This window comes from Myodes glareolus, chromosome 10 (genome assembly GCF_982192425.1).
Source record: "Myodes glareolus chromosome 10, mMyoGla1.1, whole genome shotgun sequence".
Lineage (NCBI taxonomy): Eukaryota > Metazoa > Chordata > Mammalia > Rodentia > Cricetidae > Myodes > Myodes glareolus.
This window is the reverse complement of record NC_142035.1, coordinates 68,219,218-68,234,153: the sequence shown is the minus strand read 5'-3', so window position 1 is coordinate 68,234,153 and position 14,936 is coordinate 68,219,218. Positions and strand designations below refer to the sequence as shown.

General features: G+C 36.4%; 1 protein-coding gene across 1 annotated transcript in view; it reads right to left on the bottom strand.

The window, feature by feature from the left end:
- Positions 1-14,936, bottom strand: part of LOC148120696 (uncharacterized) — a 54,718-nt gene that overhangs the window by 18,593 nt on the left and 21,189 nt on the right. Inside the window, exons 10-14 of the mRNA XM_087910885.1 lie at positions 14,012-14,061; positions 13,251-13,368; positions 10,145-10,257; positions 8,210-8,336; positions 1,728-1,840 (exon numbers count right to left, since the gene is read on the bottom strand). Of these exons, the coding sequence (XP_087767011.1) occupies positions 1,728-1,840; positions 8,210-8,336; positions 10,145-10,257; positions 13,251-13,368; positions 14,012-14,061 (521 nt within the window). The remainder of the gene's footprint in view (positions 1-1,727; positions 1,841-8,209; positions 8,337-10,144; positions 10,258-13,250; positions 13,369-14,011; positions 14,062-14,936) is intronic.

Genomic DNA, 14,936 nt, shown 5'->3' with positions numbered 1-14,936 from the left:
AAAATCTATAAATTGTTCTCCTCCTTTTCATTTTTTTCCTCAGATAATTCTAATAAATGATAATCAACTGTAGACAGCAAGAAAGGAATTAGTGTATTTTGTGATCCATTTAAATAACAGGCATTACTACTTCCATCCATGTATGTGTACATAAGACATTAAGTCATTATCATTTGTCACCAGAGGACAGTTAAAAATTTTTAAAAGGAAAAGAAAAATTATACAGAAATATTTGTCAAGTAATATGCTCATATATGCAATTTTGACTATAGTAGGCATGTCGCCATAGATAATAAAGTAATTAAATTTGATAAAAACAGTGAAAAATGTAAGGAGCGTACCACACACTATTGTTTGAAATGAATTTAATCATGACCATGTTCTTTTGAAAATATTTACTTTATAAAACATACAAATCAATGATCAAACAGATTGATCAAACAGATTTATACAGTTTGTGCACAGGGTAAACTATTCAGCTTACTTAGGAAAATAGAATGAAGAATACTAATACTCATATTTATAAATTATAATATAGGGATAAATATGCTTAAAGAAAAGGTATGAAATTCCCAAAGAATAAAACTTGTTTAAATGTAAAAAAGAAAATAGGATGAGTAGTACACACATACACACAAACAATAATAATAGAAATCAAAGCTATTAATTTGAGAAACCATGGCGAGTATTTCCACGAAAGAGATTTGGAGGGAGGAAAGGAAAGGGAAACAACATAATTATATTTTAACTTTAAAAATAAGTTTGAAAATAAGAAGAAAAAAATGAAAGTGATGAAATTTATGAACAATATCAAAATAGCTCAGGATTAAACAATAATCATGTGTGGTTACTAGGAAATACAGTTGTCTAAATCATTTCATTTTTTTTTTAGGGACTTGTATAACTATGGAGTTTTGAGCGTTCAAGGGATTCTGGAACTAATTCTCACCATGAAAAATACAGAGCTACACAAACATCTGAATCATCCCACACTCAACAATGGCCGTCGCTTTCTTCAAGCAAACTAATATTTTTCTTAAAATATCAATATACAAATATATCCAAATCTTTGCTAACATATGTGCTTTTGCATGCGGGTATTGCCAGCAGTAGGGTGTTCATATCCATCATATATTCCACATGTTTTAGAAGGAAAGATGCAGAAAGTAAGTAAACTGAATTCAGATGATTGTGAGTGTTAGAAGATAAAGTCTATGTATAATTTTTTTTAATCCTCAAGACAATGAAATACAAAAAAGAAAGAGAAGTCATATAAAAAATAAATATTTGTGACAAAGTAGAATGCAGTTGATGCTTCATGCCAAAGGCAATGCTTCATTTGGTGTCAAAATTCTTGAAGAAAACACAGAATACATTTGTTATTTTGCTGTTCAGAAAAATTGCTTTCCTTGTTGAAACACAACACACATACACACACACACACACACACATGCGCAGACACACACACAGACACACGCACACTAACAACGTACATGGGTGCATAGTTAGTGTTTGGCAGGTTGAGGATGAAAGCTCAGAATTTGAAGCCAAGATGGCCTAACAATGCAAAATACTGCCTCAAAAAAAGTTTCTGTATGAGTTTCTTTAGTAAATCTTACAATATTGTCATTCAAATCCTAACAACTAAGTGTAAATTGAATTTTTATTTAGGTATTACAAGAATTAGAGTCAAATCCCCGAAATTATCGGAAGGATTAGGAACTTACCCAGGTAGTTCTCCCATATCACTCTTTTGTTTGTTCTGCATCCCCAAACTAAGTTGCATGGGTTTTCTTAAGTCACTGAGTTCCCCGCTTAGTTCTTGCATATCATTTCCAGACTATTAAAAGACAGAATATAATTTTAAAATCCTAGAGACTCAGTCATCTTTCCTGAAATCTTAGTACTCATGTGTTTATGAGGGATGTGGATAGATAGGACTTGGGCTAAATTAGAAACTTGATGGAAACAGTAAAGAACACAAAATCACTTTCTTCAAAGCACTCAAATTGATTTATATGTACATTGTCTATTTTGTTAAATTGCCAACATTAATTTTATAAAGCTGCAAGGTTTTAGTAATAAGCATTACTGAAAATATTAAAGCAAAGTTTACCATTAGGGCAAACACATATCTCATAAGGAAACTATAGGTACTTTTTAACTACTAAGTTTATTATAAGAAACAATTTCTCCAGTTCCCTAGAACTTTCATTAAGTAGGCTTTTCTCTGACCCTAATAAATACTTATAATCTAAAGTACTCTAAATATCCTTAACTTGTGAGTTGCAAGTGTTTTGCCAAACATCTGTCTCCAAAAATCATATTTGCCTTATGATTCATAACAATAGCAAAATTACAGTTCTGACATAGCAACAAAATCATCTTATGGTTGGGGGTAACAAGAACATGAGGAACTCTCCTAAAGGATGTAAAGCTCGAGGAAAGTAGGGAAGCATGATAAAACTCTAAGAAAGCTATAAGCCAATGTACATAGATTGAAATGTGTATTTTCTTAACAAGGATATGAGTATGCATTTAAGTTTTACTCAAAAGAAGACTTTGTATAATTTCCCCTGGGAGAAACTATGATAAAACTATAGATAAGTAGTTGATTGTTTCAGTCATCCTCAACTCTTACTTCCTTTCCCTCTGCAAATAATGATTGCTTTCTATGAAAGCTGTCACCGTTAAATGGAATGTTGTTCTTTAGTGTCCACTATAAATAGGAAAATATGTGTCTTCATATACATCTCCAAGCAGGATTACCCAAACGATATCGCGTTAGGTGCTATTTGAAGCTATTTGTGTCATTTCTGCCTTCGCCATCATGGCACTCAAGGAAGGTACAATAGAGAGGTACATCACGGCACCCAAGGAAGGCACAATAGAGAGGTGCATCACGGCACCCAAGGAAGGCACAATAGAGAGGAACATCACGGCTCCCAAGGAAGGCATAATAGAGAGGTACATCACAACATCCACGGAAGACACAATAGAGAGGTACTTCACGGCACCCAAGGAAGGCACAATAGAGAGGTACATCACGGCACCCAAGGAAGGCACAATAGAGAGGTACATCACAACATCCACGGAAAACACAATAGAGAGGTACATCACGGCACCCAAGGAAGGCACAAAAGATAGGTACAAGTGACTTTCATTTTCAAAATTAATATTTTAAAGTTAATGGAGCATTTTAAATATTGCCAGAAGTAGCTATATTTTTGTTTCTTTCACATGTTTATTTAAATCATATTAAGAGTTCCTTTCAGATGTCATTAAAACTTACATATCCATAAGTGTTTAAATGCCAATCACTCTCTTAAAATTTAGGGCAGCACATTTGGGACTCTGAGGAATCCTTTAAGTCCTGTCAGGTGCAGCAGAGACAGAATAACAGAAGTGTTGCCTCAGAGTGACCAAGTGCCACTGGGGCTATATTTACACAATAAGATGTGACATATATGAGGCTTTTGACAAAATGTAAAATGCAATTGTTTCGTATTTATTCATATTTATTCAATGAGGCTAATTTGTGTCTTTTGAAAAATCAGAACTTTAGGGATGCCTTAAAAAAGACAAAATTTCTGTTCTAGATCTGCTCCCTTTCTTTCTCACATTAGAAAAGGATAGGCTTCTAAGAGATAAAAAAAAACCTTTAATGATATTTTATTTGCATTTGAATAAATAAAGCTAGCCTCAATATCAGAAGGGAAAAGCTAGACTATGAGAGGTCAGGCAGGGGTGGCACATACTTTTAATCCCAGCAGTTGGGAGACAGAGACAGATGGATCTCTGTGAGTTTAAGGCTACTGGGATCTAGGCTTGATATCAGTACTAGAGAATCCTACTCCTTTAATTTCAGCACTAGAAGGCACATAAAATGAGAGAGGCTTAGTCTGCTTAGTGTGTGGACGCTCAGCCTTGGCAGAGATAAGACTTCTCTAGTAGCTTTGCTTTTCTGTTGAACTCCAATATCTGACTCTGGATTTTTATTATTTGTGCAGCACAAAATAAAATATAATATTAGACATGAAAATCATCATATCAAAGTTGAACAAGACAGACCAACAGAAAATTAAGAGTCCCAAGAAAAGGCATATGAATAAGATACTCACTTATTTACACATAAAGGAGTCCCATAAAAGTGCTAAACTGAAAGCCATAGTATATATGCAGATACCTGGCACAGACTTGTGCATGAGAGAGGAACTGAGATGACTTGAGGGACAGGAAACTGTATGGGGATTATATGGACTTAGAAAAGAGTCTATGAATAATAAAAGGGAAAAATAAATCCTCCCCAAATGCAAAATTTGCTTTCTCTTATCAAAATACAAATCAAATAAAAAATACATATTATTAAGATGTTACCTTGCATATGTAAATCAAATAACTTAATTGTGTATTAAGTTAAAAACAAGAATTATATCACAGACAAAAAACTCAAAGTAAAATGATTCTCAAACACACCATGCACGGGGAGCATGTTTGGTCCGTTGGGTTGGAAGCAACATCTACATACAGGACAGAGCACTGTTCCATTACTCCAAACGATTGCACACCCCCCCCCCCCCCAGTCTTAAACCTGCCTTACCTGAACAGGAGGGAGTTGGAAACAATTTTTCATTTCTAGACTCTTCTCAATTAAGATATTGAGAAAAGAAAAAATATGTTGTCTATGCAACTAAAGTTAAAACTAAAAAGACAAAGGTTGGAAAGATGGCTTAGGAGTTCAGAGTATTGGCTGCTTTTCCAAAAATCCTGATTTCATTCCTGGTGTCTGCATGGAGTCTCACAACCATCTCTAGTACTCAGACACATATGCAGACAAATCATCCATATACACAAATCAATCAATTTTTTTAAATAGTAAAAAAAGACAGATTGGCTTTAATAGGAATTAGCAAACACCAAGTCCCACTGTAGAAGTTATTCTCCTTTACAGAGAGTGCACTGTGTAGTAATATCAATTTAATGGTAGCACACGCTGTCTTTGAGAAACAGCAGAAAGCCAGGAGGAGAACACTGGAACTACTATGGAAAAAATTTATGCCCAGTTCCCTTCAGCTGCAATTCCTTATAATAAAGTAAGTTTGCCTCCAGAATAGTATTTATAATTAGTACATGGAAAAGAATGAAAATCATGATTTGAAGTACTACAGGAGAAAGCAGACAAAAAACCAAAATCCTGGAAATACTAGATAACAACCAAATTCAGATATCTAGTCTGCTTTTGGCAGTTAATTCAAAGAATGAACTAACTTTGAGTAAGGTTTGATAGATCTAATATTGTAGTTTCAACTTCCATTTCTTTGTGAGATTTTACAAAAGACCATTCTGGAATCATTGTTAGTCTGCAAAATGGTAAATAAATGTAGTGTGTTTTCATCCTAAATTCATTAAATGCCGATTTTTTTCACTTTGCAAGGTTTTGCTTTGACAGCAGGTGTGGGTTGAGAGGGCACCCAGGCCTGTGTTCCGTTTGACTATGTGAGGAGACCCACGACAGTGCTGGTGGTCCTGGATCCAGAAGAGCTCAGCCAGAACCACTGGCTTCGAGGCTTTGTGCTCATATCGCCTTTGGCCCCTGCTCGATAGGCTTCCCGATGTCCTTCCCCTGGAGCTTGAGGCCGATGGCCTTCAATTTTGCCCAAAGCCTAGTTATTCGCAATGGCCCGTCCACTTTCACAGTCTGAGATGACTTGTGGCTTTTCATTGATTTTCATGGCCAGGTCCTTCTGCTTCAGGCCCTTGCTCTGCAGGCCCCACTGAATCACTTGGCCCACCTCCAAGGTCGCCCTGTCTTGATACAGCTCCCATGTCTCCCTGTCTTGCTTGGCTGTGTTCTTAAGTGGTAGAATGCTGCTTGTTCTGGCCTGCAACCCATTTCTTGGATGTCTCTACATCTTCTCCTTGTCTCCTGAGCTGCTAAAATGGCCTGCTTAGACTTGGTCTGTGCGACCGTGGAACCCTTCTTGCACGGGACCAACACGATGGCCCCATTGATCTCAGTCATGGCCATTTCTAATTAAGATGATTTTATGCTAGTTCTGGCCAGGCTATGGTGGCACATGCCTTTAAGCCCAGCACTAGGGAGGCAGAGGCAGGCGGATCTCTGTAATTTCAAGGTCAGCCTGGTCTATAAGATCTAGTTCCGAGCACCGAACTGAGCCCCCCAAGATCCAAACGAGGAGCAAAAGGAGGAAGAAAATGACGAAGGACTGCGAGGGATACTATCACCCACTGATACAAGGGGTCGGATCTAATGAGAGTTTACCAAGGCCAGATGGACCGTGACTGAACGAGCATGTGATCCAACCAGATTCTCTGAATGTGGCCGGATTTTCTGAATGTGGCTGGCCTGCAGTCTTTCCGAGAAGCCATTGACAATGACACTGGGACTGGTTTCCTCTGCATAAACTGGATTTTTGGGATCCAGTCTGTTTGGATGCTCACCTTCCTGGACCTGGAGTGAGGGGGGAGGAACTTGGACTTCCCACAGGGCAGGAGACCCTGACTTCCCTAGGGGACAAAGAGGGAGGAGGAGAGGGAGGGGGGGAGTGGGAGGGCGTTGGGAGGAGGGGCGTAAATGGAAACTTTTTATAATTTAATAAAATTACAAAAAAAAAAAAAAGATCTAGTTCCACGACAGGTTCCAAAGCTACAGAGAAACCCTGTCTCAAAAAGCAAAACAAAACAAAACAAAACAATACAAAACAAAACAAAAAAACCAAAAATGATATTATGTAGTTCTTAATGTACATCATTAAACCATAACCCATATTAGCCTGAAATGCTTCACTTATTATGAAAATGTGCTTTGATTCTTTTATTTCAATTGCTGTTTTTTAATCATTTTCTTTCAGAAATTGCTTAAACACTGACAGACTTTTTAAATGGTATCTGGCTGAAATACTTTTTTGTTTGGAGTGATTAAAATATTTATTCTATTAATCCTGAAAATATCTATCTATCTATCTATCTATCTATCTATATACATGCAATTATATAGATGTTTTAAACTAAAGGGAAATGAAACAGCAGGGAAGTTTCATTTTCAAGGATATACATTTGGTGCAACATAAATGGATAGTTTCAGTGTTATATGCAGGAACAAGACCGAAATGTGAACTCCAAGATCAGTTGTACTTTAACAGGAGAAGCCAGCTTCCGCAGACTAATCTTCCCTTTCCTATCTTGTAAACTATGTACATTTTAATGAGCTAATTAACCACAGCCTACCAGCTTGCAGACTGAATCAGCAGATTCTGTAACAAAGACAAGATGGAAACTGAAGTTCTGGAAGAGGGAGCAAAGACATCAATGAAGAAAAGAGCAATAATAGTTCATCCTTGTAAGTTCAACAGTAAACCATACCTTGATGTCAGCAATGCACAAGCAGGACAGGATGGGATGGTCACTCTCATCAGCCTGTACTAGACCCTACTGGGGAAACAGCCTGCACTTGCAGCTCCTCAAACGTTTATGCAGCGTTATCACGACTCAACATTTTACCAGTGAATATTCATCCAAGAGAAAGGAACGCATGTGAATGTGTGCATTCATGTCTACACTGTAAGTGGAAACACCAACTAATGGATCAATAAATAGAATGCATGGTGTAGGAATACAAGACAACATCACCAGCTACAACAGGAATGAACTTTGGAAACCTCATGTTAGGTAAAAGAAGCCGATCTAGAAAGAAGCCATTCATCTGTGACGCCAGAACAGGCAAATCTGAAGAGAAAACAGAGCTTGATGTCTCCCTAAGACTGGGCAGGGGAGGACTATATGATGGATGACAAGTACAGAATTTATTTTGAAACTAAATATGATTATAAAATTATTGTATGATAGAGAGACATACATACATTGAAAACGTCTAATTTTACAATTGAAATGATTGCATTTCATGGATGATAATTGTGTATCAATAAATTTAACAAAAAATACCTTTTTGGTCATAACCTAGGCTCACGTATTGCTTGCCTTCAAACTCTGGAGAAGTATCAAGTTACAGAAGAATCAAAGGATATAGTTTCAATAGAAAAAGAAAAATATTTCCTTTGCTATCAAGTCTCTCACACTAACAAATGTATTTATTTCACTGCTCAAAGTACTGAAAGAATTATATTTTTATTTTTTTAAAATATTTTCTCCAATTAAATGAATTCTGCTCCCAAAACTTATTAAGCCTTACCGAGAGCTGCGGCAGTGAATCTGCAGTGCTCATGCCGGATACGCAGGCTTCATAATCTCTGCAAATGTCACACTCTTCAATTTTATGTGCCAGAGGTATCTTCTTAAAGGGCTTCCCAATAATGTGACTATGAAATAAATGAATGTGCATTAGCAATAACTGCTTAATAATTGTTAAGGGTAAATACTTATAACTCTTATGTTTTATCATAAATAAAAATCTATAAATTGTTCTCCTCCTTTTCATTTTTTTCCTCAGATAATTCTAATAAATGATAATCAACTGTAGACAGCAAGAAAGGAATTAGTGTATTTTGTGATCCATTTAAATAACAGGCATTACTACTTCCATCAGTATGTGTACATAAGACATTAAGTCATTATCATTTGTCACCAGAGGACAGTTAAAAATTTTTAAAAGGAAAAGAAAAATTATACAGAAATATTTGTCAAGTAATATGCTCATATATGCAATTTTGACTATAGTAGGCATGTCGCCATAGATAATAAAGTAATTAAATTTGATAAAAACAGTGAAAAATGTAAGGAGCGTACCACACACTATTGTTTGAAATGAATTTAATCATGACCATGTTCTTTTGAAAATATTTACTTTATAAAACATACAAATCAATGATCAAACAGATTGATCAAACAGATTTATACAGTTTGTGCACAGGGTAAACTATTCAGCTTACTTAGGAAAATAGAATGAAGAATACTAATACTCATATTTATAAATTATAATATAGGGATAAATATGCTTAAAGAAAAGGTATGAAATTCCCAAAGAATAAAACTTGTTTAAATGTAAAAAAGAAAATAGGATGAGTAGTACACACATACACACAAACAATAATAATAGAAATCAAAGCTATTAATTTGAGAAACCATGGCGAGTATTTCCACGAAAGAGATTTGGAGGGAGGAAAGGAAAGGGAAACAACATAATTATATTTTAACTTTAAAAATAAGTTTGAAAATAAGAAGAAAAAAATGAAAGTGATGAAATTTATGAACAATATCAAAATAGCTCAGGATTAAACAATAATCATGTGTGGTTACTAGGAAATACAGTTGTCTAAATCATTTCATTTTTTTTTTTAGGGACTTGTATAACTATGGAGTTTTGAGCGTTCAAGGGATTCTGGAACTAATGCTCACCATGAAAAATACAGAGCTACACAAACATCTGAATCATCCCACACTCAACAATGGCCGTCGCTTTCTTCAAGCAAACTAATATTTTTCTTAAAATATCAATATACAAATATATCCAAATCTTTGCTAACATATGTGCTTTTGCATGCGGGTATTGCCAGCAGTAGGGTGTTCATATCCATCATATATTCCACATGTTTTAGAAGGAAAGATGCAGAAAGTAAGTAAACTGAATTCAGATGATTGTGAGTGTTAGAAGATTAGGTCTACGTATAATTTTTTTTAATCCTCAAGACAATGAAATACAAAAAAGAAAGAGAAGTCATATAAAAAATAAATATTTGTGACAAAGTAGAATGCAATTGATGCTTCATGCCAAAGGCAATGCTTCATTTGGTGTCAAAATTCTTGAAGAAAACACAGAATACATTTGTTATTTTGCTGTTCAGAAAAATTGCTTTCCTTGTTGAAACACAACACACATACACACACACACACATGCGCAGACACACACACAGACACACGCACACTAACAACGTATATGGGTACATAGTCAGTGTTTGGCAGGTTGAGGATGAAAGCTCAGAATTTGAAGCCAAGATGGCCTAACAATGCAAAATACTGCCTCAAAAAAGGTTTCTGTATGAGTTTCTTTAGTAAATCTTACAATATTGTCATTCAAATCCTAACAACTAAGTGTAAATTGAATTTTTATTTAGGTATTACAAGAATTAGAGTCAAATCCCCGAAATTATCGGAAGGATTAGGAACTTACCCAGGTAGTTCTCCCATATCACTCTTTTGTTTGTTCTGCATCCCCAAACTAAGTTGCATGGGTTTTCTTAAGTCACTGAGTTCCCCGCTTAGTTCTTGCATATCATTTCCAGACTATTAAAAGACAGAATATAATTTTAAAATCCTAGAGACTCAGTCATCTTTCCTGAAATCTTAGTACTCATGTGTTTATGAGGGATGTGGATAGATAGGACTTGGGCTAAATTAGAAACTTGATGGAAACAGTAAAGAACACAAAATCACTTTCTTCAAAGCACTCAAATTGATTTATATGTACATTGTCTATTTTGTTAAATTGCCAACATTAATTTTATAAAGCTGCAAGGTTTTAGTAATAAGCATTACTGAAAATATTAAAGCAAAGTTTACCATTAGGGCAAACACATATCTCATAAGGAAACTATAGGTACTTTTTAACTACTAAGTTTATTATAAGAAACAATTTCTCCAGTTCCCTAGAACTTTCATTAAGTAGGCTTTTCTCTGACCCTAATAAATACTTATAATCTAAAGTACTCTAAATATCCTTAACTTGTGAGTTGCAAGTGTTTTGCCAAACATCTGTCTCCAAAAATCATATTTGCCTTATGATTCATAACAATAGCAAAATTACAGTTCTGACATAGCAACAAAATCATCTTATGGTTGGGGGTAACAAGAACATGAGGAACTCTCCTAAAGGATGTAAAGCTCGAGGAAAGTAGGGAAGCATGATAAAACTCTAAGAAAGCTATAAGCCAATGTACATAGATTGAAATGTGTATTTTCTTAACAAGGATATGAGTATGCATTTAAGTTTTACTCAAAAGAAGACTTTGTATAATTTCCCCTGGGAGAAACTATGATAAAACTATAGATAAGTAGTTGATTGTTTCAGTCATCCTTAACTCTTACTTCCTTTCCCTCTGCAGATAATGATTGCTTTCTATGAAAGCTGTCACCGTTAAATGGAATGTTGTTCTTTAGTGTCCACTATAAATAGGAAAATATGTGTCTTCATATACATCTCCAAGCAGGATTGCCCAAACGATATCGCGTTAGGTGCTATTTGAAGCTATTTGTGTCATTTCTGCCTTCGCCATCATGACACTCAAGGAAGGCACAATAGAGAGGTACATCATGGCACCCAAGGAAGGCACAATAGAGAGGTACATCACACCATCCACGGAAGACACAATAGAGAGGTACATCACGGCACCCAAGGAAGGCACAATAGAGTGGTACACGTGACTTTCATTTTCAAAATTAACATTTTAAAGTTAATGGAGCATTTTATGGATGGAAATAGAAAACGCTTTACTGAGTGAGGTAACCCAGACCCAAAAAGAAGAATATGATATGTACTCACTCATAAGTGGTTTCTAGTCATAGTTAAAGGTCTTTGAGTCTAGAATTTGTGATCCTAGAGAAGCTAAATAAGAAGGTGCACCTGAAGAAAATCATATAGTTATCCCCCTGGATAGTGGAACTAGGCAAGATTGCCAGGCAAACTCGGGTGCATGGGGGTGGGGGAGTGGTAGTAAGGGAAGATGTTCAGGGAGACTGGAGAGGGGGAGGATTGGGGATGGCTTGGGGGAATGGGAGGGAGGGAAGGAGGAAGGATGGCTGTGGGAGCAGGGAGGTTTATATCTCAGCTAAGGGAGCCATTTTAGGGTTTGCAGGAGACTTGATTCTGGAGGGGTTCCCAGTAAAAATTAAATAAAAAAATAAAAAAAATAAAAAAATAATAATAAAAAAATAAAAAGAAAACGCTTTACTGAGTCAGGTTAGCCAGACCCAAATGAGGAATATGGTATGTATTCACTCATAAGTGGATTCTAGCCATAATTAAAGGTCTTTGTGCCTATTATTCGTGATCCTACAGAAGCTGGATAGGAGGGTGAACCTGAAGAAAATTCAGGTAATTTTCCTCCTGGAGATTGGAAATAGACAAGAGTCCCAGGTAACCTTGGGTGCTTAGGGGGGTGGGAGGGTTGCTGGAAGGGGAGAGGGTTAGAGAGAAGGGAGCAGGGGAGGAATGGGGAATGCTCGGGGGACTGGGAGTGGGGGAGGGAGGAAGGATAGATATGGGATCAGGGAAGAATATATCTCAACTAAGGGAGTCAGTTTAGGGTTTACTAGAGACTTGAATATAAATAGGATCCCAGGTCCAAGGAGAGATCCCCAGATTGTTTTCTGGATAGAGGAGAGGGTGCCTGAACTGGCCTTGGCCCATAACCATGCTGATGTATATTTTGCTTATCACCATAGATCCTTCATCTGGCGATGGATGGAGATGGAGATGGAGACCCACATTGGAACACTGGACTTAACTCCCTAGGTCCAAACGAGAAGCAGAAGGAATGAGAAAGTGAGCAAGTAAGGTAAGATCAGAGGGAACCTTCATCTGAAGAGGGATTGCGATACAAATGGAGACCCACATTGGAGCACCGGACTGAGTCCCCAAAGGTCCAAACGAGGAGCAGTAAGGAGGAAGAAGGTGAGGAAGGAGATCGGGACCGCGAGGGGTGCAATCACCCACTGATCCAAGGGGACTGATCTAATGAGAGTTCACCAAGGCCAGTTGTCTGGGACTGAGCTAGCACGTAATCCAGCCAGATTCTCTGATTGAGGTCGGATCCTCTGAATGTGGCTGGCCCGGAGTCTTTCTGAAAAGCCATCGACAATGACACTGGGACTTGTTTCCTCTGCATATACTGGATTTTTGGGATCCAGTCTGTTTGGATACTCACCTTCCTGGACCTGGAGGGAGGGGGGAGGAGCTTGGACTGCCTGCAGGGCAAGAGACCCTGATAGCTATTGGGGATGGAGAGGGAGGAGGGGAGGGAGTGGGGGGAGTGGGAGGGTGTTGGGAGGAGGGGCGGAAATGGAGACTTTTGTATTTTAATATACTTTGAGGGAAAAAAAGTAATGAAAGTGTAAAGGTAATGAGAAAAGAATTAAAGTGAAGGTATTAGAAGGCAGATTAAAACATTCTCTATGCACAAAATTGTTTAACATTAAAATATTTTTAGGGAGATATTTCATATGTTTCCTAAAGTATTTCTTTTCATTGCCAGAAAGGGATTAACATAAAACTGACATACCAAACTGGGACTGGGTTCCAGGCCTTCGTGTTTGTCTTGCAGATGTCTCTGCAGATGTTCTATTTCCTCCTTTTGGTTCTTCGCTGTATCCATTAATGAGGTATTTTCTAGTTTTAACCTAAAAGATATTCAACTATATTTTGGAATATTTTTTCACACACCAATTTTAAATGCCACGTTATTTTTACTTTTTAAGTTTTAGATGTCATACATGTCAAACAATGTGTTTCATTGCAAGATTTTCACAGAAGTCTATTATACTTTATTCTTATTTGCCATTCAAAAACCATCTCCTTCCCCCCTTTCCCTAATCCTGTGTTAATTCCTTCTTATTTCCCATTAGAACTCTCTAGTCCTTCTTTCAGTCCCTTTTCTAATTGCTCACACACTCATTCTTACACACACAAACCAACACATAACATTTGTATTCTCATATGAAACAGTGACTTTATAAAAGAAATATATCAAATGTCCACGATGAAGAAATTGTACCACTTTTGAGCTTTTTATAAAAAAATAAACAGGATGTAGGTACATAAAAATTACATATTTTTATGGTTGGTACTATTCTGGAACTAATATTCCACATAGTATATCATGGATGCAGCGCCATGATATACTATTGAGTTACTTCCCAAACTCTGTGTTGTGAATTTTGAGAAACATTGAACAGTTTTACGGTGTTTTTATATTAACTGTAAGTTAATACAAGTTTCATATTATTTATTTTCTATATAAATATATGCCAATTTAAAGTTTACTTGTGTATGTGATCTTCCATCCTCTGTACATATTCTTTTTCTTTTTGTAGCTGAATGAAAGATAAAAAATAATTTAATTAATACTTTGATACAAATTGAGCCATCAAATACTTTGATATAAACTGAGCTATCATCTATTTATGTGATGAGGCTTTTTATAAAAATAAGGGAAGACCCTTTTATACACATACTTTATGGATGTTTTGATGCTACCACTACAGGTTTAATTTAGTTGTTGCAACAGGATTCTCCCAACCCACAGAGCAGGAAGTAATATGGCCTCACTGTTCATAAAAATGAACTAATGCTGCTAAAGGACTACAGTTCCTTACATTTCTATTTCAGCTTTAATCAAATATTGAGGCTGACAAAAATGAAAGGGGAAAGGCCCTTGTGGCCTTTGTGATTTTGACTTACAAGGGTTACACAGTCATTTTAATTTAAAAAAAAATGTGTGTATATATATACATATATACATATATATGTATGTATGTATGTATACACACAAATACATACATATGACCAAAGCTATACCAGCAATGGTAAATATTGACATAACATTGTGTAATGCATGGGTGTATTTAGGTGGCAAGATCACAGTTGTAAATGAAGACTATCTGAAGTGTTCTTTGGGAGCTTTTGTCTTTTATTTTCTTTATATCAAGTATGGAACTGAAAAAGTAGGTGAGGCTGGTTGGTAAGCTCTCAAGAGCAATCCGTTGCTGCCTCTCCAGAGCCGTGATCACAGCAGGCACCATCATGTCTTTTTTTAATGGGTACAGGGGACTGAACATAAGTCTTTCTGCCTGCTTGTAAACATTTTGTGCTGTCTTTCTAGTGCCTGACATGAGATTTCTTTGCAATAATTAGATATTTTATTGAAGGATGTGAGCGAGGTGTTTAAACACTGATGCCTGAATGTGAA